General features: G+C 35.8%; 1 protein-coding gene across 1 annotated transcript in view; it reads right to left on the bottom strand.

The window, feature by feature from the left end:
* caln2 (calneuron 2) overlaps positions 1 to 20253 on the bottom strand; it is a 37391-nt gene extending 17138 nt beyond the window's left edge. The window contains exons 1-4 of the mRNA XM_016501448.1: positions 20027 to 20253; positions 14128 to 14249; positions 10771 to 10914; positions 7196 to 7308 (exon numbers count right to left, since the gene is read on the bottom strand). Of these exons, the coding sequence (XP_016356934.1) occupies positions 7196 to 7308; positions 10771 to 10914; positions 14128 to 14242 (372 nt within the window). The 5' untranslated portion in view covers positions 14243 to 14249; positions 20027 to 20253. The remainder of the gene's footprint in view (positions 1 to 7195; positions 7309 to 10770; positions 10915 to 14127; positions 14250 to 20026) is intronic.
* Positions 20254 to 23999: the final 3746 nt, after the last annotated feature.

A 23999-nucleotide genomic window follows, 5' to 3' on the forward strand; every position in this document is an offset into this window, starting at 1 on the left:
TAGATTTACTATAGCAAAACTAAAATGTGTTTAAAAGTACGTCTGACCAAATCCACCGGTTCGGTTTGGCCCCCCCAAGCTCAAACGTCAAGCTACGCCTATGATATATATATATATATATATATATATATATATATAGGCTATATATATTAATACTTTACACTTTTTTTATGCATCAGAAAATCCTGAAAAATATTAGGCAGCACAACTGTTTTCAATATTGATAATAATAAGAAATGTTTCTTGAGCACCAAATCAGCATATTAGAATGATTTCTGAAGGATCATGTGACACTGAAGACTGGAGTAATGGCCACTGAAAATTCAGCTTTGCCATCACAGGAATAAATTAGGTTTTAATTTCTAATAATGAGTCACAATATTACTGTTTTTATGATCAAATAAATGCAGCCTTTGTGGTTTGCACTAATGTGGCCGTCTTCTTGTGTTGTTAAAAGCTTGCAGTATTTTAAATTCACTGCCTAGTGGTAATCTCCCTTGTACACTCGTCAGCACAAACGGCTCTGAAAAGTGAATATTTGTGCATCCAGTCCTGCTGAGTTTGTTTGTCATGCTGCTCTAAATGCCTCCACAGAGGTTTTTAGTTTACTATCAGACAGTTATGGCTCTAGCGTAGCATTGATGCCGCTGGCTATACAAGCAGACAATGTTAGAGAGATGCTGGTGTCATTCATCTGGGCTGGACATGGAGGAGGACAGTGCCGGGCTGATTCACGGCTTAATTGAGTTGTCAGCTGTGGCGAGTTGAAAAAGAGACACACTCTGTAATGTTGTGGTGACTGTTGGGGATACTCCCGAATGCTCCTATAATTTTGGCTCACTGCATTTTTCATATTTCTATTAGTTTCTCTCTCTTCTGTTTATTCACCCACTCCTTCAAATATCTGTCTAAAAATATGTTAATCTTCATTTCAGAACACAACAGAAACAGGAGTATTGCCTTTTGCTCACATGAATACTAAACAGTGGGCTGATTTCAAACAGACAAATAAATCCATGAGGACATTATAGCCCAATCCACTTGTAGGCTAAATATTGTGCACTAAAAATGTGTTGACATATTTACTTTGTCTGTAGACTATTTGGCCAGCTCAAAGTCTCCAACAGACCAGTGGTTTTGCAAAGTTTGTGGCTTGTGATGTCACTATTTGAAGAAAAGACCAGGCTGATTATTAAATAGCTTGTTCTGATATTACATCACCTAATTAATATTCATGAGCCATAGAAGGTCCATGCTTTTTTGGCATTGACATACAGGGCCCTATTTTAACGATCTAAGCGCATGGTCTAAAGCGCACAGCGCAGGTGCTCTTAGGGTGTGTCCAAATCCACTTTTGCTAGTGTAACGACGGGAAAAACGGTCGGCGCGCCTGGCGCATGGTCTAAAAGGGTTGTCCCTATTCTCTTAATGAGTAATGGGTGTGTTTTGGGCATAACGTGCAATAAACTAATCACAGTCTTGTCTCCCATTCCCTTTAAGAGCCATTTGCTCTCGTGCCATGGCGGATTTGCTATTTACATGGCGGAATTTGCAAGCGCAAAGACAGAACGTGTCTCCAGAGTTGAAACGGAGCTGCTCGTGCACGAGCAAATAGGTAGCCTAATTCTGATACATGCAATGACTATCCATTATGGCATGTAGGCATTTTTATATTTATGTAGCCTACACAATAATAATCTTTTATTGCAATCCTTTAATTTTTAATATTTGGCATGTTTGTGTGCTGCTGTGCGGCCCTGTGTGTGTAATAAGCAGAGTGTACGCACGCTGTGGACCCGCCTATACTAACGCGCTCTTTAAATAAAAAAAATAAAAAAACTGCGCCATTTTTTGTTGGTCAATGATGCAGTCTATTTCAGTTGCCTCAAAATAGCAACGCGCCAGCAATGCGCCTGAACACACCTCGTTTTCAGACCAGCACGCCTATGAGCGCACAAATGGGTGCAAATGCATTTGCTATTTAAACAACGTGGCACAGGACGTGAAAATGACAACTGCGTCGGGCTGAAACTAGCAAAAATGTTTTGCTAGTTTGCTAGCATTGCATCGGGTGTATGATAGGGCCCACAATATCAAGTCAGTTTTACATTTGCTCAGATATTTTTTCCTCTCTGCTCAGATATTTTTGTTATCAGGTATTTATTGACATTAACTGAGACGTCAGAAGTCAGAAATGAAATAATTTTATAAATTTTATAATATTGTAAAATTTCTGTACATAAATGTGAATTTGGTCTTTGGTCTCTTGATTTGTGCAAAGCTTGCATAAAGCTTTCTGCTTAATTACTAAGCACAAATGAATGTGACAATTTATTTGCCAAATATTTATATATTTACACTAGTGTACAAACATTTTGGGTCAGTACGATTTAAAAAAAAAAAGAAATTAATATTTTTATTAAACAAGGAAGCCAACGGATCAAAAGTGACAGTAAAAACATTTATAATGTTACAAAATTATAAAATATGTTAGTTTAAATTATTACAATTAATCAAAGAATCCTGAATCCTCATGTTTCTACAAAGATATTAAGCAGTACAACTTTTAATATATCTTAAATGTAATTTATTCCTGTGATGGCAAAGCTGAATTTTCAGCAGCCATAACTCCAGTCTTCAGTGTCACATGATCCTTCAGAAATCATTCTAATATGCTGATTTGGTTCTCCAGAAAATTTCTTATTAATATCAATGTTGAAAACAGTTGTGCTGTTTAGTATTTTTGTGGAAACTGTGAGAAATCTTTTGTGACATTAAAAATGTCTTTCCTGTGAATTTAAGTTTTTTTCCCCCCTAAATTTATTTATTTATTGTTTCTAGAATCATAGAATACATCAGAAATGTGCATGTAATGCAATACAACATAGGTAGACTACATAATTTAAAGGGGTCATATGATGCTTTTTTAAACATCATTATTTTGTGTATTTGGTGTAACAGAATATGTTGACATGCTTTAATGTTCAAAAAACACATTCTTTTTCAAATACTGTACATTATTGTAGGTCCTCTATGCCCCGCCTCTCTCAAACACGTCGTTTTCAACAAAGCCCCTTCCTTTGACAAGCGCAGTCTGCTCTGATTGGCCAGCTGACCCAGTGCATTGTGATTGGCCGAACACCGCAAGCACTCGTCGGAAATGTAACGCCCCTTACCATAATCGCGAGCTTCATCTTTCAAAATAAATGTAAAGACAGAGCCCGAAAGGGGAACAGAGTCGCGTGACAGACACAGTGATGAAGCTGGTATGTGTTTGATCACAGTCTTGTCTCCCATTCCCTTTAAGAGCCATTTGCTCTCGTGCCATGGCGGATTTGCTATTTACATGGCGGAATTTGCAAGCGCAAAGACAGAACGTGTCTCCAGAGTTGAAACGGAGCTGCTCGTGCACGAGCAAATAGGTAGCCTAATTCTGATACATGCAATGACTATCCATTATGGCATGTAGGCATTTTTATATTTATGTAGCCTACACAATAATAATCTTTTATTGCAATCCTTTAATTTTTAATATTTGGCATGTTTGTGTGCTGCTGTGCGGCCCTGTGTGTGTAATAAGCAGAGTGTACGCACGCTGTGGACCCGCCTATACTAACGCGCTCTTTAAATAAAAAAAATAAAAAAACTGCGCCATTTTTTGTTGGTCAATGATGCAGTCTATTTCAGTTGCCTCAAAATAGCAACGCGCCAGCAATGCGCCTGAACACACCTCGTTTTCAGACCAGCATGCCCATGGGCGCAAATGCATTTGCTATTTAAACAACGTGGCACAGGACGTGAAAATGACAACTGCGTCGGGCTGAAACTAGCAAAAATGTTTTGCTAGTTTGCTAGCATTGCATCGGGTGTATGATAGGGCCCACAATATCAAGTCAGTTTTACATTTGCTCAGATATTTTTTCCTCTCTGCTCAGATATTTTTGTTATCAGGTATTTATTGACATTAACTGAGACGTCAGAAATGGAATATAAAATAATTTTATAAATTTTATAATATTGTAAAATTTCTGTACATAAATGTGAATTTGGTCTCTTGAAATGTGATTTGTGCAAAGCTTGCATAAAGCTTTCTGCTTAATTACTAAGCACAAATGAATGTGACAATTTATTTGCCAAATATTTATATATTTACACTAGTGTACAAACATTTTGGGTCAGTACGATTTAAAAAAAAAAAGAAATTAATATTTTTATTAAACAAGGAAGCCAACGGATCAAAAGTGACAGTAAAAACATTTATAATGTTACAAAATTATAAAATATGTTAGTTTAAATTATTACAATTAATCAAAGAATCCTGAATCCTCATGTTTCTACAAAGATATTAAGCAGTACAACTTTTAATATATCTTAAATGTAATTTATTCCTGTGATGGCAAAGCTGAATTTTCAGCAGCCATAACTCCAGTCTTCAGTGTCACATGATCCTTCAGAAATCATTCTAATATGCTGATTTGGTTCTCCAGAAAATTTCTTATTAATATCAATGTTGAAAACAGTTGTGCTGTTTAGTATTTTTGTGGAAACTGTGAGAAATCTTTTGTGACATTAAAAATGTCTTTCCTGTGAATTTAAGTTTTTTTCCCCCCTAAATTTATTTATTTATTGTTTCTAGAATCATAGAATACATCAGAAATGTGCATGTAATGCAATACAACATAGGTAGACTACATAATTTAAAGGGGTCATATGATGCTTTTTTAAACATCATTATTTTGTGTATTTGGTGTAACAGAATATGTTGACATGCTTTAATGTTCAAAAAACTTGAAATCGCATCATATGACCCCTTTAATGTATCAGCTACATCATTTAATGCATCACCATCTCTGGTGCTGCTGCAGTAGAGATGTTTTGAAACAATAGTAAAAAAACAGTGAAATATACATGTGAATTCTACATCACATATGGCTAGAATGTGCTGTTAGTGATACTGGTTAATGCTGACTGTTTTTGTCTCAAATCATTTCCACTGTCAAAACAGAGCTGTTGGCAACAACACTACACACACTCCCCAGGTTTGTGTTCCTCGAGGTGGGGAAAACAAGATTGTTTATGCCTTGTGTTCCTAATAATCCATGATTGCCTGTAGCTCTTGGCTGCACTCTGACGTCCCCATTGACAATCTTGTTAAGAACATTTTTAAACGCCCCCCTCTAATACGTGCTCAGTCTTTCATGTTACACAAAGGGCCTCGAGGTTCTTGGGATGAAAAATGTCCTAGTCAGCATGCAAATCCAAACTGAGATGACATCCTTATGAGGACACACAACTTCTTTGTGCTGACAGATAAGAGCGAACTTTCTTCTCACTGGTTTATGACTTCACATCTACAGCACAGATTTAAAAATCAACAGCTTTTTGGGCTTGATCTGGTTCCAGTGTGTGACTCTTTACATAGAGGCCATCAGTCTACCAGACCTCAATGTCAAAGACATGGTGCGTTAATATTTATAAGAATGGTTTTATGACGCAAACAGCTTTTAACAGGAACCTTACAGATAATGCCCGCAAAAATGCACTTGACCTTGAAAAAAAAAAAACCCTTGGAAAAAAATCAAAAGGTAACAGGATTGGTGTACTGTATTGTAAATTGATATAAATTAAGGGTAAATCATTCATTAACTTCAATCGTTCATTGTAGTCTATTTAAATTATTACATTTTTATTAATAATGGTATTATTATTATTACAACTAGTAGAAATCATTATTAATTTATATTTGTAGTATTAGATTTTTAATCCATTTTTATTTAATTTTGTATTTTTTTAAATCAATGTTTGTAATGAAACATTTTAAAGATAAGATTTTAAGATGAGATTAAGATTTTGAGATTTTGATCAATTTAATGCATCCTTGCTCAATAAAAGTATTAATTTATTTTAAAAAATGTGACCCTGGACCACAAAACTAGTCATAAGGGTCCATTTTTACATCAGATGAGCTTTCCATTGATTGAGAGGTTTGTTAGGATAGGACAATATTTGGCTGAGATACAACTATTTGAAAATCTGGAATCTGAGGGTGCAAAAAAATCTAAATATTGAGAAAATCGCCTTTAAAGTTGTCCAAATGAAGTTCTTAGCAATGCATATTACTAAACAAAAATTAAGTGTTGATATATTTACAGTAGGAAATTTACAAAATATCTTCATGGAACATGATCTTTACTTAATATCCTAATGATTTTTGGCATAAAAGAAAACCGATAATTTTGACCTATTCACTGTATTGTTGGTTATTGCTACAAATATACCTGTGCTAGTTATGACTGGTTTTGTGGTCCAGGGTCACAAATCTTACTGACCTCAAGCTTTTGAACAATAACACTAAACCACATATTCAAAAACTGAACTGTGCAAGAAAAGTGTAGGATCTCTAGTAGAAAACTGAAATGATCCCAATAATAGTTGCTCTGTCAAAACAATATTTCCCAGGAGGTTTTGTCATTGTGCCATTATTAGACTTGTATTGGCCTCATAATAACATCAGAGAGGGAGAGGGTGTTTGGTATGCTGGTGTGATGATGTTACATGGATTACTGTTGCAGTTATGAGTCACTGTGTCCCACAAAAGGTGTGTTGAGATGAGCATTTAAATCACCTTCGAGACAACCAGTGTCTGTGACCTTGCTGTTCCTCACTCCTACACACATCGCTCGGCTTCCACTGTGAGGGAAATACGCTACACATAGACATGCAAACATAAACTCAGACACTGCTCAATCAAAACAGGAAGTCAGCTATTTTTTCGGTCTAAATTCTTATTTAATAAAAGCAGAGATGAAGACCGAACAAGAAAGAGAGAGTAAAAACGCTGCCCAAATGCCTGTGATGACTAATTCAGATCTATACTTCTCATTTTAAGTGGCAAATCATTCAATTAATATGCCTTCCCCGACGCTCAAAGAAATCTCTTGGAAGTGAAACTGGGATTTCCTCACTATATGAATGAATGATCACTTTGAAATGGTAAGATCTGCCTGCTCACTTTGAAGCCCACAGTCTGAGAAGATTCACATTCACCAGTCGTCATGGGACGGAGGAAGCAGGTGGAGAGGGCAAAGTGTGACCCATAATCTTATCCGCATGCTCAGAATACAAATGCACAACCAAGCAATGAGAAAGACAAGAGAACATTGAGATATAGAAAATAGATGGATGCTTTTCATACCTGCCAGAAAATGCTGTCTATTGTACTTCCTAAGAAGCCCTCTCTGGTTTCAGAAGAAACAAGTTTAGGTCCCAATATTGTCATAAATTCATCAAAGTCCACCTGTCCATCACCTGCATCAGGAAGAGAGCATTTGGTTTAGAATCAGAGAGAATTTTACAAAAAAAGAGCTTTAATTAGTTTAGGTAAAACAAATTAGGGATCTTGGGTATGATAGTGTATATTAGTACCATGTTGGTTATCAGTTTGAATGAGAGATTTTTTATCGAATTTGTCCATATTGAATAAATATCTTCTTCGTATATAGGATGTTTTCTTATTTTTACATTTGGATTACTTTCACTGTCATCTAACAGTCACTTAAAAGATTAATTTACCCCAAAAAGCAAATTTTTACATTACTTGTGGATTATTGTGATGTTTTTATCAGCTGTTTGGACTCTCATTCTGACGGCACCCATTCACTGCTGAGCATCCATTGGTGAGAAAGTGATGTAATGCTAAATTTCTCCAAATCTGTTCTGATGAAGAAACAAACTCATATACAACTTGGATGGCCTGAGGGTGAGTAAATGTTCAGCAAATGTTGATTTTGGGTGAATTATTCCTTTATTTTAATCTTTCAAATCAACACATTTTAAAACAAACAGCTAAATATAATCATTAAAGGGGTCATATGATGCGATTTCACGTTTTCCTTTCTCTTTGGAGTGTTACAAGTTGTTTGTTAATAGATAAGATCCCTAAAGTTGCAAAGGCTAAAGTCTCAAACCCAAAGAGATATTCTTTATAAAAGTTACGACTTGTCCACGCCCTCCTAAAATGCCTCGTTCAAACACGCCCCCACATGTCTACGTCACTATGTGGGAAGATTTGCATAACTCCGCCCAAATTTTCCCCCTCACATATTAGCGCTATTATTTAGTGGCGCTTTTCCATATATTCCATGCATTACCTTTAGAGATTAAAATGTAATGTTTGAATTTGGTTTACCAATCAAATGCATTTATTCTATATTTTTACTTTTGAACGACCCGTGCACCACGTATCAATCAGGTGATCTCTGCAATGTCCACATTCACCTCTCTCCACTTCGTTCTGGCATAATCTGGAAATAGTCATGCAAAGAACAATCTTCGATAAGTAAAAATGTAAACTATTCTAAAAAGAAAAAATAGTGAGAAGTAGGTCTATTTTTTTTGTAATTTGTAATTTTGTCTGTTTAGCTTGTTTTTACTTAGGCTATAGTATTTTTAAATTTTTTTTAAATATTGAAATTGGTAACAAGAATTATAAAATTTCAATACATAATTTTTTTTTTTTATGAATAAATGTATTCATAAAATTTTGTATATTATATTTGTAATAGGGGGCCCTGCAGTAAATCATAGCCACGGGGCCCAGTAAGGTTGGTAACAAGAATTATAAAATTTCAATACATAATTTTTTTTTTTTATGAATAAATGTATTCATAAAATTTTGTATATTATATTTGTAATAGGGGGCCCTGCAGTAAATCATAGCCCCGGGGCCCAGTAAGGTCTTAATGCGGCCCTGGGTAAGGGGCGTAACAATTCCGTCACATGCTTGAGGTATTTGGCCAATCACAATGCACTGGATAGCTGGCCAATCAGAGCACACCTCGCTTTTCAGAACGATGAGCTTTGTAAAAATCGACGTGTTTCAGAAAGGCGGGGCATAGAGGAGAAACAATAATGTACAGTATGTGGGAAATAATGTGTTTTTTGAACCTTAAACTGCATGAAAAAAATTTTATTACACCAAATACACAAAATAATGTTGTTTTTAGCAACATCATATGACTCCTTTAAATATATTCTGACTGGTTGAAAATGTGTTATGTTGCACAGCAGTTTCCATTGCTTGTCGCTAGAAATATTTACATTCAACCTCATGAGAACAGCTGGTTAAAGTTCTTAAAATTAGTTAAAGAATGGAACAGAATAGAATTATTAATTGCCCTTCAGGGATCACTAATCTACATCTACCTAAGTCTCAGGAACTATTATAATTTAATAGGATCTGCACTGCTTTGCTGATTGCTTTGTTATGCCGTTTTTTACTGGTGCGGTTCAGCTAAATGAAACTGTTCAGGGTCTTTGAACTAAGTAATAGGCTACAGATCTGATATATTCAAATTTACTTGATCTAACCATTACATCTGAAACTGACAATGATATTTTTCTTTTCACATTTCATTTGCCATTGGTTTCCTGTGCTGTTTCATTCAATAAAGCCAATATCATGCGCCAGGCAAATTAAAATTTAGATCAATTTGCAGCTCCTAATTCCTTCTTTTTTTTCATTAATAATTTAAAGTTAAACTGAATCTAATCATCTCCTACGGTGCATGCTCTTGACCGTACATTTGACCAGAACTCTTTTAAAAACTAGAAAATATTATGGCATGTGAACAAAGGTGAGCATGCATAACAGCTATCAATCTTTCTCTCTCAATCTTTCCTGAAAAAAAAAGAAAATTACTTGTCTGAGCTGTACGAAAGGCAACACCAGCTGAGAGCGACAGTGGAACTTAAAGTGATAAGTCAGAGAGAGCTGTTATCACGCTAATGTTCCCACTGTGCTGCAAAACCTCATCTCCACTCTACCGCTGAATCTTAAATATTTATTACTGAAATACAGTAAAGAGGTGCATTCATATCTGCATTCTGTACTCAGGTTATATATGGTTTATGATTAAGAGTCAAAAACTTGAGATGTAGCCCAACTAGGCTTACACTCTTAAAAATAAAGGTTCCAAAAGGGTGTTTTTGCAGTGATGCCATTGAACATCAATTTTTGGTTTCCAAAAGAACCTTTCAGTGAACAGTTCCTAAAAGAACCATTTTGAAGAACATTTTAGAAATCTAAAGAATCTTTTTTGACTATAAAGAACCTTTTCTGCATTTGAAAGGTTCCATGGATGTTTAAGGTTCTTCATAACCATTGATGCCAATAAAGATCCTTTATTTTTTAAGAGTGTACTGAAGTTTTTGAGGTCAAATATTTATATATTTTGCTGCATCTTAGAATGGATGTAACACTGATCTTAAACAAACAAAATTCATATTGAGGTGTAAAAAATCCTCCTACACCCACAATGTGAGTTACATTCAACACTTGTAACTGTCCTACAAAAAATTAAAAAAAATACAAACTTCCAGGCGGAATTTATGAGCTAAATCAATGCATGTTCTCAAACCATTCAGTCAACAGTGACCTGACCTTGAGGACCCATGAAGTCGGACACACACAGACACAGACACACAGACACAGACACAGACACACAGACAAGACACACACACACACACACTTCTCAGAATTCACCTCGCTCACTGGTGTATTTACAGCCCCCCTGTGCTGGATAAATTGTTCAATTCTATGATCGCTTCTGAGCATGAACTATTCAGAATATCATATATCTGTCCAGTGCAAGGACTGGAAGGGGTCTGTGACAGATTGTAAAGCTGTTTCACAGATGATCAGAAGACAGATGCTTCTTTTGTTTGTGTGGAACCGGAGAATAAGAGAGATGTAGAAAGAGACTGACTCACCGTCCATGTCCAGTCTCTGCATGATAATAGCCAGCTCCACCTCACTGGGCATGTACCCCAGAGAGCGCATGGCCATACCCAGCTCCTGCTTCGAGATGAATCCGTTCCCATCCCTATCTAGAACTCGGAACGCCTCTCGAATCTCTGCAGAGAAACGAGACAAAATAGAAATGCAGAACAGTCTGTAAACACAAATAACTCAATTGACATACATAATTCAAGTGGAATGTGCATGTCATCGGTAAGCATTAGACGGTACGTATTATATCACGCTTGCTTTTCTCAGCAGTAACACAGTGTACTATCGCACAAACAGCAGAAATACTAAATGCAGCTCGTTCTGTTTTCAAAGCCGTGTATTTAGTGCACTGTGACTGAACGTTTATCCAGCATTTCAAAGGGCATCAGTGCCAGTTTTTCAGTTCAGCTCGGGTTAAGCAACCCACACCAAGTCGCAAGCAGCAACAACCAAAATAACACCCGTATCTCGTATCTTTTCTGAGGTGTATTACACTTTTTTGCCGTCTTAAAGACCCACCTTGGTGTTATTTTGGGATAAAGAGGTAGAGGAGCCTGTGCCTTGTAATATGCTGAACTGAGCGCTTCCTGCATTTTGACAAAGCCTGAAAGTTTTTTGCATTCCTTTAAATAAAGTATCTTTAACCCTCATGTTCTGTTGGCATCGGAAAAACCTTAAAGGGATAGTTCACCCAAAAATGAAAATTCTGTCATCATTTACTCACCCTCATGTTGTTCCAAACCTGTATGAGTTGCTTTCTTATGTCGAACATAAAAGAAGATATTTTGAAGATTGCTGGTAATCAAACAGTTGGTGGTTGCCATTGACTTCCATAGTATATTTTTTTCCTACTATGGAAGTCAATGGCAACCACCAACTGTTTGATTACCAGCAATCTTCAAAATATCTTCTTTTATGTTTGACATAAGAAAGCAACTCATACAGGTTTGGAACGACATGAGGGTGAGTAAATGATGACAGAATCTTCATTTTTGGGTGAACTATCCCTTTAATGGCCTTCTATTAATAGCTCATAACATACTTAACCTTGAAGTGTCAGGTTGATACTTTAGATACTTGAAGACTTTTCTTAATCTTGTAAGAATTAATTGTAAACAAAATTTGATAATATACTTCATATGGGCACTGTGAAAAATGTTTAGTTGGTGTCTAACAATAGAATAAAATAAAATAAAATGTTGGGGTCAAACTGAAATAAATAAAACGACATTATTATAATAAGAGTGTGTTCAAACTTGTGGTTCAGTTCAAAAAAAGAAAATGATACATTTAGTCCTGGTTCTCCCAGCATTCACCTGGTCATTTTTAACACAGAGCCTAAAGATACAAAACAAAAGGCATAAGGATAAGTTCACAACCTAATCTGACTGCTTTTATGACACATATTTTGCAATGGAACCAACCAAACAAAGTGGGTCTTAGTTGACTTGTTTGGTGCTCTCCAAGGTTTAAATGGCAGCATTTACACTTATTCAAATGAACCGCACTAATTAAACAATCACACCAGAGTTCATTTTAATTGAACCAAACCTGCCAAAGTGTGAACACACCCAAAATATCTGACCTTTCTGAAAGTACATAATAAAAAAGTGGATTTAAGCAAAGGAATTAACTACCATAGGTTAATTCATTTTAAAAACTACTATTTTACTCTTGGTATTTAAAAAATAAAGCATTGGGTGGCCCTGGAACCTTAAGCATAAAAGAACAAAAAGTCAATCTCATTAGAACATGTGGGTTAATTCCTCTGCCATTAGCAAAACCCAATCCTCTCCACACGCCCCCGTTTCCTAGAAGCCTCTTTGTCTTGACTTAATGATATTTTAGCTTCTTTTTATGCCTTACATGTGACTTTTTTTTTACCAGATTTAGACAAATGTCCAAAGGTTTATAACAAGGCAACTAGATTTCATTCAATATGAGTTAATTGAATTGATAAGTTTATTCAGTCAGTGGCTCATTATTTAACAAGGTCCTCTTTATCTCCCTCAAGAATTTTTCTTTCTGCAAAGACAGACCTCGTCTGAACTGCTACTCTCACTTTTTATCCCTCATTTCATGAATATGCAAACCATAGAACCTCCCACTGTGACCAGCCCTCGGTTCCTGGTCTGTCAAAACAATCATTTTCAAAGGAGGTGCTGCAAATTTAAATTCCATCTGAGAGTTTCACAGTTCAAACATCTCTTCAAATCAACCACTGTATTCACAACACCCTCTAACCCAGCAGTCAGACCATCGATTTTCTTCTTGTGTGCCCTAAGGCACTGCCTCAACACATGACCAGACACGCAAGACATTCCAGATGAGGAAAATGAGATTTCCACTTGCAATGGACTGTAGTGGGGCAGTAACTGTAATGGGTTTATAATGTTTATCACATTGAAGGCATAAGCTAATAAACCCTGAGGTTCCTTTGGTTGCTGTTATTAAGTACAACTGAATGACGATGTTAAAAACAGTGAGGATGAAGAAGTTATAAGTGAGGATGAAGAGTACGTTTTTACCAAAAAAATGCTACATTTTTATCATGTAGTCAACTTCTTATTGTTCCAAACCAATTTGCAGATATTTGTCTGTGGAATTTCTTCATACAAATGAATTAATTTAGAATTATTGAAAAAAAAAAAAAATTTGTTCATAGTGGCCAGGGGCAATTAAACTCCAAAAAGGACACTATATTCCAAGTTTTCTACCATATGTTTGCGTGAGAAAAAGGTTAAAAATCTTCCCCTCTGCTGAAGCTATGAAATCTCATTTACATTCACATTCAGTTTCAAAATGTGCCAGATGACTTGTGCCAGATATGACATAACTGTTTCCACAATGGCATTTGGTTCTTGCATGTGTCATAACCAAAATTCATGCTTCATTTGAGGACAGCATAGAATTTGATTTTTACAAAACAACCAACATTTTGGTGTGTTACACAAAACTTTTTTTTTTGTAAGCTTGACAGATGTGGTCAATATGAACATTATATGGAACTTCTATGAATAATTAAAAAAAAAAAGTTTTATTGTGTTTAATAAAAACAAATAACAGCAGGTTTGGAAAGAAAGGAGTAATTAAATTAAATTAAATTAAATTAAATTAAATTAAATTAAATTAAATTAAATTAAATTAAATTAAATTAAATTAAATTAAATTAAATTAAATTAAATTAAATTAAATTAAATTAATCTGCATTTTAATTTCTGGGGCAAACAATACTTTAAATCAAAACATATATTCTATAAAATTATAGACATTTACACTGAGACAAATAGCAGCCATCCAAACAAAAGACACACACACACACACATATACTCACTCACCGCCAAGCTCCTCTGTGGAGATGTTGGCAAGCTGTTCTTCACTAGTTTCGGAGAGAGAGGTGCTCAGGTAGTTGTCTGTGTAGAGCAGCCCTGCTCTCACATGGTGAAAAGGCATCTTCACCCTTCAAAGGAACAACAAACAACTGAGATGAATCGATGAGCACGCAACCACTGTGCCTGCAGCCTCACCGAAACCTCCAAAAGTGAGTAATGATTTCATGTCTGTTGCTGAAAGAAAGTGACTAGACCTAGAAAGAAGGATGGAGCGCAGGCAAACAGGGTCTTCAGAGTACAATACACTGCTGTGTGAAAGGTGCATACATTTACAACTGTGAGTGTATTCAATCAAGTTCATTTTGTAAGGATATCGTTCAAATACATAAATGCCCACATGTACACACACAGGTAAATCCACAGCAAAACATACACACCCACTCGTCTTGCTTCTGTTGGTCTTATGGGATTGTAGGAGACTGCCAGGGTTTGAATAAATGTACCTCATTTAATCTCCAAAAATACATGTACAGCTCATGCGTCCAGAATGCTACTTGGGGTAAAGAAAAAAGATGAAAATGTGACAAAACTCTTGTCACTCTGATTTATATGAGCTCACTGGAGCAGCATTTGGTTTTAAATTTCTCTTTCTGTCACTACTGTCAAGACTCTAGTCAAAGGGCATGAGCGATTTCTCCAGATTCAATAGGGATTTAACAAATACTTTAAACTCATAAATAAATAGAACATTTTATGATTTTAGAACGACACACACACACACACACACACAATTTCTTTATGTATTTATGCAGTAAGTACCTTATGTTCACCGAGGCTGCATTTATTTGATCAAAAATACAGTAAAAATATAATATTGTGAATTATTATTACAATGTGAAATAAATGTAATTTATTCCTGTGATAGCAAAGCTGAATTTTCAGCATTATTACGCCATTCTTCAGTGTCACATGATGCTTCAGAAATTATTCTAGCATGCTGATTTGATACTCAGTTGTTACTGGTGCTCAGTTATTAATAATAGATCTTATTATTATCAATGTTAAAAACAGTTGTTGCTGCCCAATATTTTTCGGTAACATTTTTGATGAATTCTGTGATGAATATAAAGTTCAAAAGAATAGTATTTATTTGAAATCGAATTTGTTTAGTAATGTAGTAAGTAATGGTAATGTTTTTATTGTCACTTCTGTTCAATTTAATTCATATTTTTACTGAATAAAAACATTAATTTAGATAATAAGAAATGATGAAGAATAAATGTTTCTTGAGCACCAAATCAGCATATTAGAATGATTTCTGAAGGATCACTGAAGGCTGGAGTATAATGATGTTGAAAATTCAGCTTTACATTACAGAAATAAATTACATTTAAAATAAATTACAATAGAAAACAGCTATTTTATATTGTAATACTATTTCACAATAGTACTGTTTTTACTCTATTTTGAGCACATAAATGCCTTAGTGAGATGAGACGCAATTAAAAACATTTAAAAATCATAATATTTCCAACATTTCGACAAGTACTGCATATATTTTGATGATTAAAAAAATGTTGAGCCCTGATTTACATCAATATTTATATAAAAGTGTTTTTTTCTCACTTCAAATATATATAAATAATGTTAATGATTTTTAATACATTTGTACCTATGGCCCCCACTGTGAATGTTTGTCTGAGGGCTCATTCTTTCAAGCCATTGATTTTTTTCCCCTGTGAGCACAACAGGGCTTTTATTTAGTAAAACAATGACAGTGTCAAGGTAGATAAGTTGCTGTATAATGTAGTGGCACAATTGTTCATGGATTGAAATGGTGGAGCTGTTTCTAGCAGCCTGCCAAAAGATGAGAAATTTTCCACAGGATTTAGGTTTTTGATTTCTTACTGTTTTGAAATACTGTCAGGGCATCAATGCTTGAATGTGTCTCGAGTGTCTGGTCTGTTTTACTCATTTTAGGCTCCAATGCTGTCTAAAATACCTCAAAACCCAAGCGTTTCCAAAGTTTCCAAAGTTATAATGGGGAATCCTTGATTAATTCTACTCAGAGACACAAAGCCTCTTTTGAGAGCATTTCATGTGAATTAAGGGAGAATTGTGACAGAGGGAGTGAAGCTGCTAATTTGTGGTGATGCTCACCAAGGACGATCCCTAGCTGTACAACAGGGCTCTGTGCTACTGTAATTACCATAGATATTAACAGAGGCTTTAGCTGAAGGCAGCTTTGGGTGCAGTTTGATTGATACTGGGCCCAGCTAAGGGCAGCTACACATGAATATTTCAAAGAGCCATTGATAAGTCAGTTGGTTCACTTTTGGATATCAACACTATAATGTAAATTTTTTTGGGATCAGTAATTAATACTTTTATTCAGCAAGGATGTATTAAATTAATCAAAACTGACACTGTTTGAAAAAAAATTCAAATAAATGGTGTTCTTTTGAACATTCTATTCATCAAAAAATCCTGAAAAATGTAGTTTCCACAAAAATGTTAAGCACTGTTCTTATTATTAATGTTATGAAGATATAATACTTGAACATTTTGAAAATGTAGTGAATGCATTAAATTTTAAAATATATTAACATTTGAATATTTTACAAATTTAGCTTTGTCATCACAGGAATTAATTCCATTTTAAAATATATCAAAATGCACAACTAATTCTAATAATAATTCTAAAATAAATTCTAATAATAATTCACAATACTGTTTTGCTGTAATTTTGATCAATCAAATGCAGCCATGGAGAACATAAGAGCACAAAAACATTTTTCAAAAACATCTGAACGGTACTGTACATGAAGCTCATTATAAATAAAAATATAATTTCACACAGTGCATTTAAAATAGTCAACACAGGGTCATTTGAAACACGTCAGTTCAAACAGTTCCATTTCTTGGCATTTACTTACTAAAAGACATGCACATTACAAATAACCTGGGTCAAATTGTACTGTATGTTGTTGCTTTGGTAACGGATTCTGAAGTACATTATGCTGAGGTTGCCAGAGTAACCTTGACAAACATTCTATTCCAAAGCCTGTACATCCTAATCTGGCCCATATCTAATTCACAGGCAGTGTGTGAATGCTGATGTGAATAGATATTGGGCGAAATTGCCGTCACATTAAGCCCTTAGTGCAGCAGGTAGCGTTTATTTAATAGTTGAAAAAAGAAATGAGATTGAGAAAGAGCGAGGGACTGAAAGGAAGTGACATCCACTGTTGGCATGATAAATAACATATGATGCTATATTAATGGATTCTTCCCAGACATCCTTTAGCCGGTCTGACTCATAGGATCTCATGGGACCAACACATCGTCCGGTACCGGAAAAGGTGTGAGGCACTTACACATCGTGTGTAGCAGGTGCTATCTTGGCTTTTTGGTTTTGCACATCTGCTCCTGGCTCTGATCCAGGACCTTTTAAAGAGGGTTCACTACCATTTGTGTTTCAGATGCTGCAACTACATGTTAGCCAGTTCATTAAAGACTGCAAACAGAAACACATAATGAGCCACAACAACATGGAAGCACCTTCACAAGGTCAACTGCTGCATCCTCAAAGCAATAGAAGAGATTCAGCCTAACAAAGGGTAATAAGCCTAACAAAGGTACCAAATACGACATCTCAGGGACTCAAAATCACCCAAATGGCATCTGAGACAGAATTATGTGACCTTCACAAGGTGACTGAAAATGCAGACTGAAGCTGATTTTGACTGAAATGCAAAAACAGAATGTTTAGTCCACAAATAATACCAGACTTCAAATGTTAATCTTATGAATGGTCTTTAAAAAGATGAGGTAAGAGATAGAGAAGCAGTAAAAGATCTGACATTCTGAGTGAAGTTGCATCAGAGAAATGTCAGAGCTGCTCCAGAGACCCTTTGCATGCTGTGAAGCACTTAACACTGAGTGTTCATAACAGTCACATCAAAAATACAGTTCAACCCTTCCACCATGGTTTAAATATAACCTTTTTTCAACATAAAATGTGCATGTGAAGTTGAGGGTTGAAACACCAGCTTCAAGAGATCATGAAGATAAACTAAAGCAAACCAAGAAGCATGTAAAAAATACCTTTAGAATGACAACTGCATGACAATTATGGCACATCATGTACTGTTTAAAAGTGGAAATGTGCAGTTGTTACCTGTTTGCTCTTTTGGTAACACAAGGACCTATTCTCACTATTAACTAGTTGCTTATTAGCATGCATTTTACTAGCATATTAGACTGTTTATTAGTACTTATAAAACACATATTAATGCCATATTCAGCATGACCATATCCATATTTTAGATCCCTTAATCCTACCCCACACCTAAACTTAACAACTACCTTACTATTAATAAGCAGCAAATTAGGAGTTTATTGAGGGAAAAGTCATAGTTAATAGTCAATATGTGTTCCCTATTCTAAAGTGTTGTCCGCTCTTTCTATCCGTTCAGCCCATTAAAATGAAATCTGTTAATGAAACCGAATGTAGTCTTGTTAAAACAGTCAAGATATTTGCTTTGAATAAATGCACTAAATAATTTGTTACTACATGAAGCATATTTTTACTTGACAAAACACAAAAAAATGAGAATTGTATACTTTTGAAATAAATAGCCTAAATAAATGCAATGTTATCAACTCAATCACCAGCCTTCAACAGATGTCAAATAGGCTATTACAGCTCAAAAAGCTACAGGTTTGTTTCTAATTGCTTGTTTGGTCTCTGTGAAGACTAAAAATCAAGCAGTAGTCCCTGACACTCAATTATGATTCAAAGATACCAGAGATGAACAGAGCTCTCTCACACAGTGCCAGTAAACCATCTGCACAGAAAACTTCATTCCCCCCAAAAATAGCTAAACTGCCTCTGACAATGAAGAACAAAACAAAGGGGTGTTTCGTCCCCTGTTTAAAATCATTAAAGGGATTTTTACAAGTCTTCCACTCTGTTAACCTAAAAACAAATTGCTGTGAGCGCAAGACGCCTCGCCGTTACCTCCACGGATCGCAGTAAGCGGGCTCTGAGTGACTCTGGACTCACAGCTCCGTTTCCTCTTCTCCGTTAGTTGGACACGTACCGGACACATCCACGGTGGGCAAAGGCAATTCTAAACCATGCTTTTCCGGACCCATTATCGTTTATTAAAGTATCGGTAGTTTAGAAGAAAATATAAATTAGAGCATTTTACGCTGACGTCCCAGCAAATAACGAGCGAAATCCCTGCCGCTTGTGTGTCCACGGACAGCCCAGGCGAAGAGCTCGGAGTGCGGGCTTGTAGCCTACAGTCCCCTCGGCCCTGGAGACTGGAGTGACAAGCCATAACTCACTCGTGCCATACATCACTAGTCCTTCAAATATCACCTTGCTCTTACCGTGAATGAACGCCTCCGGCCACCAATGCTATTTAAACTGGTTTAGCATCACTGGGTGGCATTTTATTGTAAATATTATACTGTCGAAATTTAAATGTAGATGTTAATAAGATTATGTATAAGACAATGTACAGTTATTATCGTGACCCAATGCAAAGCAACCAAAGGTTTCCTGGTACAGCGGTCAGTTATTCAGCGCTTATTATTCGTAAATATTTTATTGCTATTTCGTGACTGACCAGAAAGCTGTGTGCAACTAAAGTTTTATATTTATTGACAAAAAAGCAAACTAAGATTGAAGTGAATTGTCCAAATATACATTATTAGACTATTTATTACCAGACTAACTTTTTTGATGTAGAATTCCTTGGGAACAAAATGCCACCCATCCATCTACGCCGTTTATTGCACCCTATTCCTTTCACAACAGGTGCCATATAACCCAATTTCTATTCGCCTTATACCTGCATATAGGCATTGTAGACATCATATGAAATCCACTCACCTCCTCAAAGACTCTGTTCTTAATTCGCAAAGTCTCAGGGCGTTTATAAAGCCAGTGTTGTGAAATTTTCTCGGTTAGAGTTATGGTTGTTGGTCTCATATGTAGTATGCTGAACAGACTAATTCAGAAGAAAAACAATGACATTTTCAGTTGCCCCAGTTATGTCCTCTCGGTCCCGTTGGCATGTGACAGCCCAATTGCCACCGCAGCAGAGTTTTTTGACGATCCATCAGGTGAAATGCTTGTTACAAAAGCCACTGTCGTATATTTTAAAGTTCAACCATTTAATACATTTGTTCGGAAATGCCCCCGTCTCGCGCTCGTCTCGTGCGTAACAGGCGTTCTCCGCCGCGCACCCAAGGGTGTATTGCATTTAAAGTCCTTGCCGAATGCACCCGGGCAGATTTATAGCGTCTTAAAAATGGAGTCCCCCATCACTTGTGTGTGTCTTGCCGAAACGCGGAAAAAAAAAAAAATTTTTTTTGTCGCAATACATCTATTGTGCGGATAACGTCTGAGATGGGCACGCTGCCCTGCAGCCATTGAACGGCTGGAGTAGGCTACAGCAGATCTGCTCCAAGAATGTTTCCCTCCTTCAGAGATCTGGCAGGTGTGTCAGAGAGAGTGGTGTAGGGTGGAGTTAAAAATATTTCAGTAATGTATCACTATTAGCAGACAGAGACAAAATGCACACATTTCTGCTGTTCATTTACTGAGGTTTATAATTTGACGGAAAGAACACGTAGATGAGTGTTGTTTTTGCTTCTTTGACTCTATATCTGTGTATTTTGCTATTTTTGCAAATTTGGTATACTATTTCAATATTTATTTGGTGTAAGTTGTAATGTTCACAAGCTGACAACATTTTGTGACCAGTTTTGTCATTGTACCTTCATCAAAATGATCACACATTTTAAACTACAATTAAATTTTGACTTCTTACCACAAAATGTATAATTGAGGATACTGAGAGTCTTACAACTCAGGTTACATCACTCCTAAATGTAGGGCATACATTACTGTGTGAAAGCTGGATAAACATGTTTAAAATGTTCTTGCACCTTTATGTATAAATGACATGGAGGATAGACTACTTTACTCATAGCATCCAATTTTTATCATAATCATTTAGAGATGATAGTTCAGAACATAGAGTCCATAACTGTTTGAAAAGTACAGGGCAGCCAACGCCCTGCAATTTCATATAATAAGCATGCTTTGGTTGAAAAATGGCAGTTCTTAAATGGCAGTTCAGAAGCAAAAAAATGTCAAAATGATGACATTGACCACTGTGCGGTTCATTAGGGACTCATATATATTCTACCTGTTGACCACTGCAAGGTCTAGATGACATAGCGGCTTCCTGTCAGACATAAACTACCTAATTTTTTAATACTGAAAGATTGATTTCAGTATTAAAGATATATTAGCAAAGTGAGAATTGTATGTTGTATTTTCTTTCTTTTGAAAGTGGCAGAATTACATCATTATCCTTCTTTTATTCTCAATAGGCTGTGGCTGCATCGCCCAAAGATGTACTGTTCATGCAATTTCAGTTATGCTGTATTCTTACTAATTAAAAATAAGGTCATTAGCACAGTCTCAAAGGGTAAACATGCACTGCCTAATAGTTTGTGACAAAAAAAGGAAACGATAACAGAAGTGTGAATGTCAATTATAATTACTTTAGTTGCTTTCTCATTTGAAGTCTATTTGAAATGTATTTGGTCCTCTGAGGACCTATAAAGGAAGCGACAAATGCATTAAATATTTAGCTTTTATCAGTTTAATTAGCAAATGAAGCCATGTTGGCATTAAGAAATCAGTTCAACGGCAGCTTCACAAATGACCTTGAGATGGCATCGAAGTGCTTGCTTCTACTGCAGATGGGAAATTATAAACCTAGTCTTCATATGAATGTTGACTACAGAACAACGCTTTTAAAAAATAATGTTTTTTTATTGGCATTGATGGTTCCATGAAGAACCTTGAACATACATGGAACCTTTAAATTGCACTAAAGGTTCTTTAGAGAGGAAAAGGGTTCTTTAGATTTTTAAAAAGTTCCTCAAAAATGGTTCTTATATTGAAGTATATTAAGATAAATGAAACAATAAATGTTTAATAAATTAACTACAAAGTTATTGATTCACCACATTTAGGTCATGCTTCCATCAAGGAGTTTGAAGTTTCAATAGAGAATCTACCCTGCATATTTCATGGAGGTCATTTTAAGATTTTTGTATTGAAAGACTCCAAGTGAATAAATAGTCATGGTTGGTTTGATGTAGACTATTCCATCACACACACACACGCACACGCACAATAATTCAATTCATACAGGCTTCATTAAAATGCTTCAAGGCCTTTGGAATGAAAATTACCCCTCCTAAAAATGTGCCAAATCTGCAAGTCATATATTCAGTTCTTATTTTTGCATTATATAAACTTAATCTTCAATCCCTGAGCAGCAATATAGTAAACTAAAATTACATAGACATTTTACAAATGCAACAGTGTCTATTGTGTGGTGCTGTTTAATTAGATCAGAATGAGATCCTCTCAGTAAAAAAGATGAATGGAAGATTTTACACGACGCCAGATATTACAAATGAATGCAACAAAACTGTTAATCATATATTTGGATTTAAAATGAAAAGATAAAATCATTTTAAAACAAGACAGTTATCTTAACAAATGCACCATTTCTCTTTTCTTTATCCATCTCTGCAAGTAAAGTCGAGCACCAAAAATGATACAGCGCATAAAAACAATATTTGCTATGGAGCCTTTTTAATCTTGTGAAAGTGGTTCTTGTTACTGTCACTTAATAAAAATGACACAAGCTCACTGCAAAAGATAAAGTGACAACATTTAAGAGATCTCTAGAGATTTTCATGGGAATCGTGGTAGAATAACAAAAAGACCTTCAAGGAAGTTAAACTATTTTTCCTTCTACAGATAGCTAAAAAAAAAATCCTGATATCATCATTTCAGTAAGTGCCAAATTGTTTAAAACAAACAGGCAAATTAGTATTCAAATACATGCATATTTGATTAAAATTAAGTATTCCAAGTACTTATTTAAAAGACAATTTGTTTAAAGGGGACCTATTATGCAAAATTCACGTTTGGACATAAATGTGTGTTGGCAGTGTGTGTACACAACCACCCTATAATGATAAAAATCCATCTACACCTTTTTTTTAATCCCCATAAATAATAAGCAGTGTCTCCCAATGGCCTATTTTTAGCATTGGTGCTAATGTGATGTCACATTAGCCACAGTCCCTGCCCACGAATGTTGACAGACACTGGCGTTTTAACGTAGAACAGCCCTGAGCGAGTTCACAGCAAGTTGTACACAGTCCGCCATTGCTGCACTGACGAGAATGTCTCCCAAGCGTTTTAGGTGTTCTGTTGCTGGATGAATTAATCTACATAGCTCTCTCCATTTACTCTCAAAATCTGAGCCGCTGAAGATGAAGTGGATTAATTTTGTTTTCGAAGAAAATACTCCCTCAACTCTACAGAAATTCGTTTATGTCTGCGCGAATCATTTTACACCGGACTGCTTTGTGAATGAGGGTCAGTATAAAGCAGGTTTTGCACAAAAGTTGCTCCTGGCTCCAGAAGGAAGGAGCAGTGCCAACTGTTCGTGATTCAGCTAACGTTACGCTATCTAGAAAAAGTATCACGCGTTTGTTTTCCAAGTTGCCTTTCTGAAAGAGCTTCTTGGCACTCTGTAAGGCTAATGTTGCTAAAGCTACCATTGTCTTTGTTTTCACTGATGCTGCCTTCACGTGCTACCAGAATGATCGTGAATAGGAATGTGGTAGTTAAAAATTGCATATGAAAGCAATGTGAAATCGATCGCTTGAATATGTCAAGCTCATAATCATATGTGGGACCTATAAAGTTCGTGTTAGCACGCGATGGCACCATGAGACCAGCTATGTTGTTATTTTTATAG

Source organism: Sinocyclocheilus anshuiensis, unplaced genomic scaffold, assembly GCF_001515605.1.
Source record: "Sinocyclocheilus anshuiensis isolate Anshui unplaced genomic scaffold, SAMN03320099.WGS_v1.1 scaffold1023, whole genome shotgun sequence".
Classification (NCBI taxonomy): Eukaryota; Metazoa; Chordata; class Actinopteri; order Cypriniformes; family Cyprinidae; genus Sinocyclocheilus; species Sinocyclocheilus anshuiensis.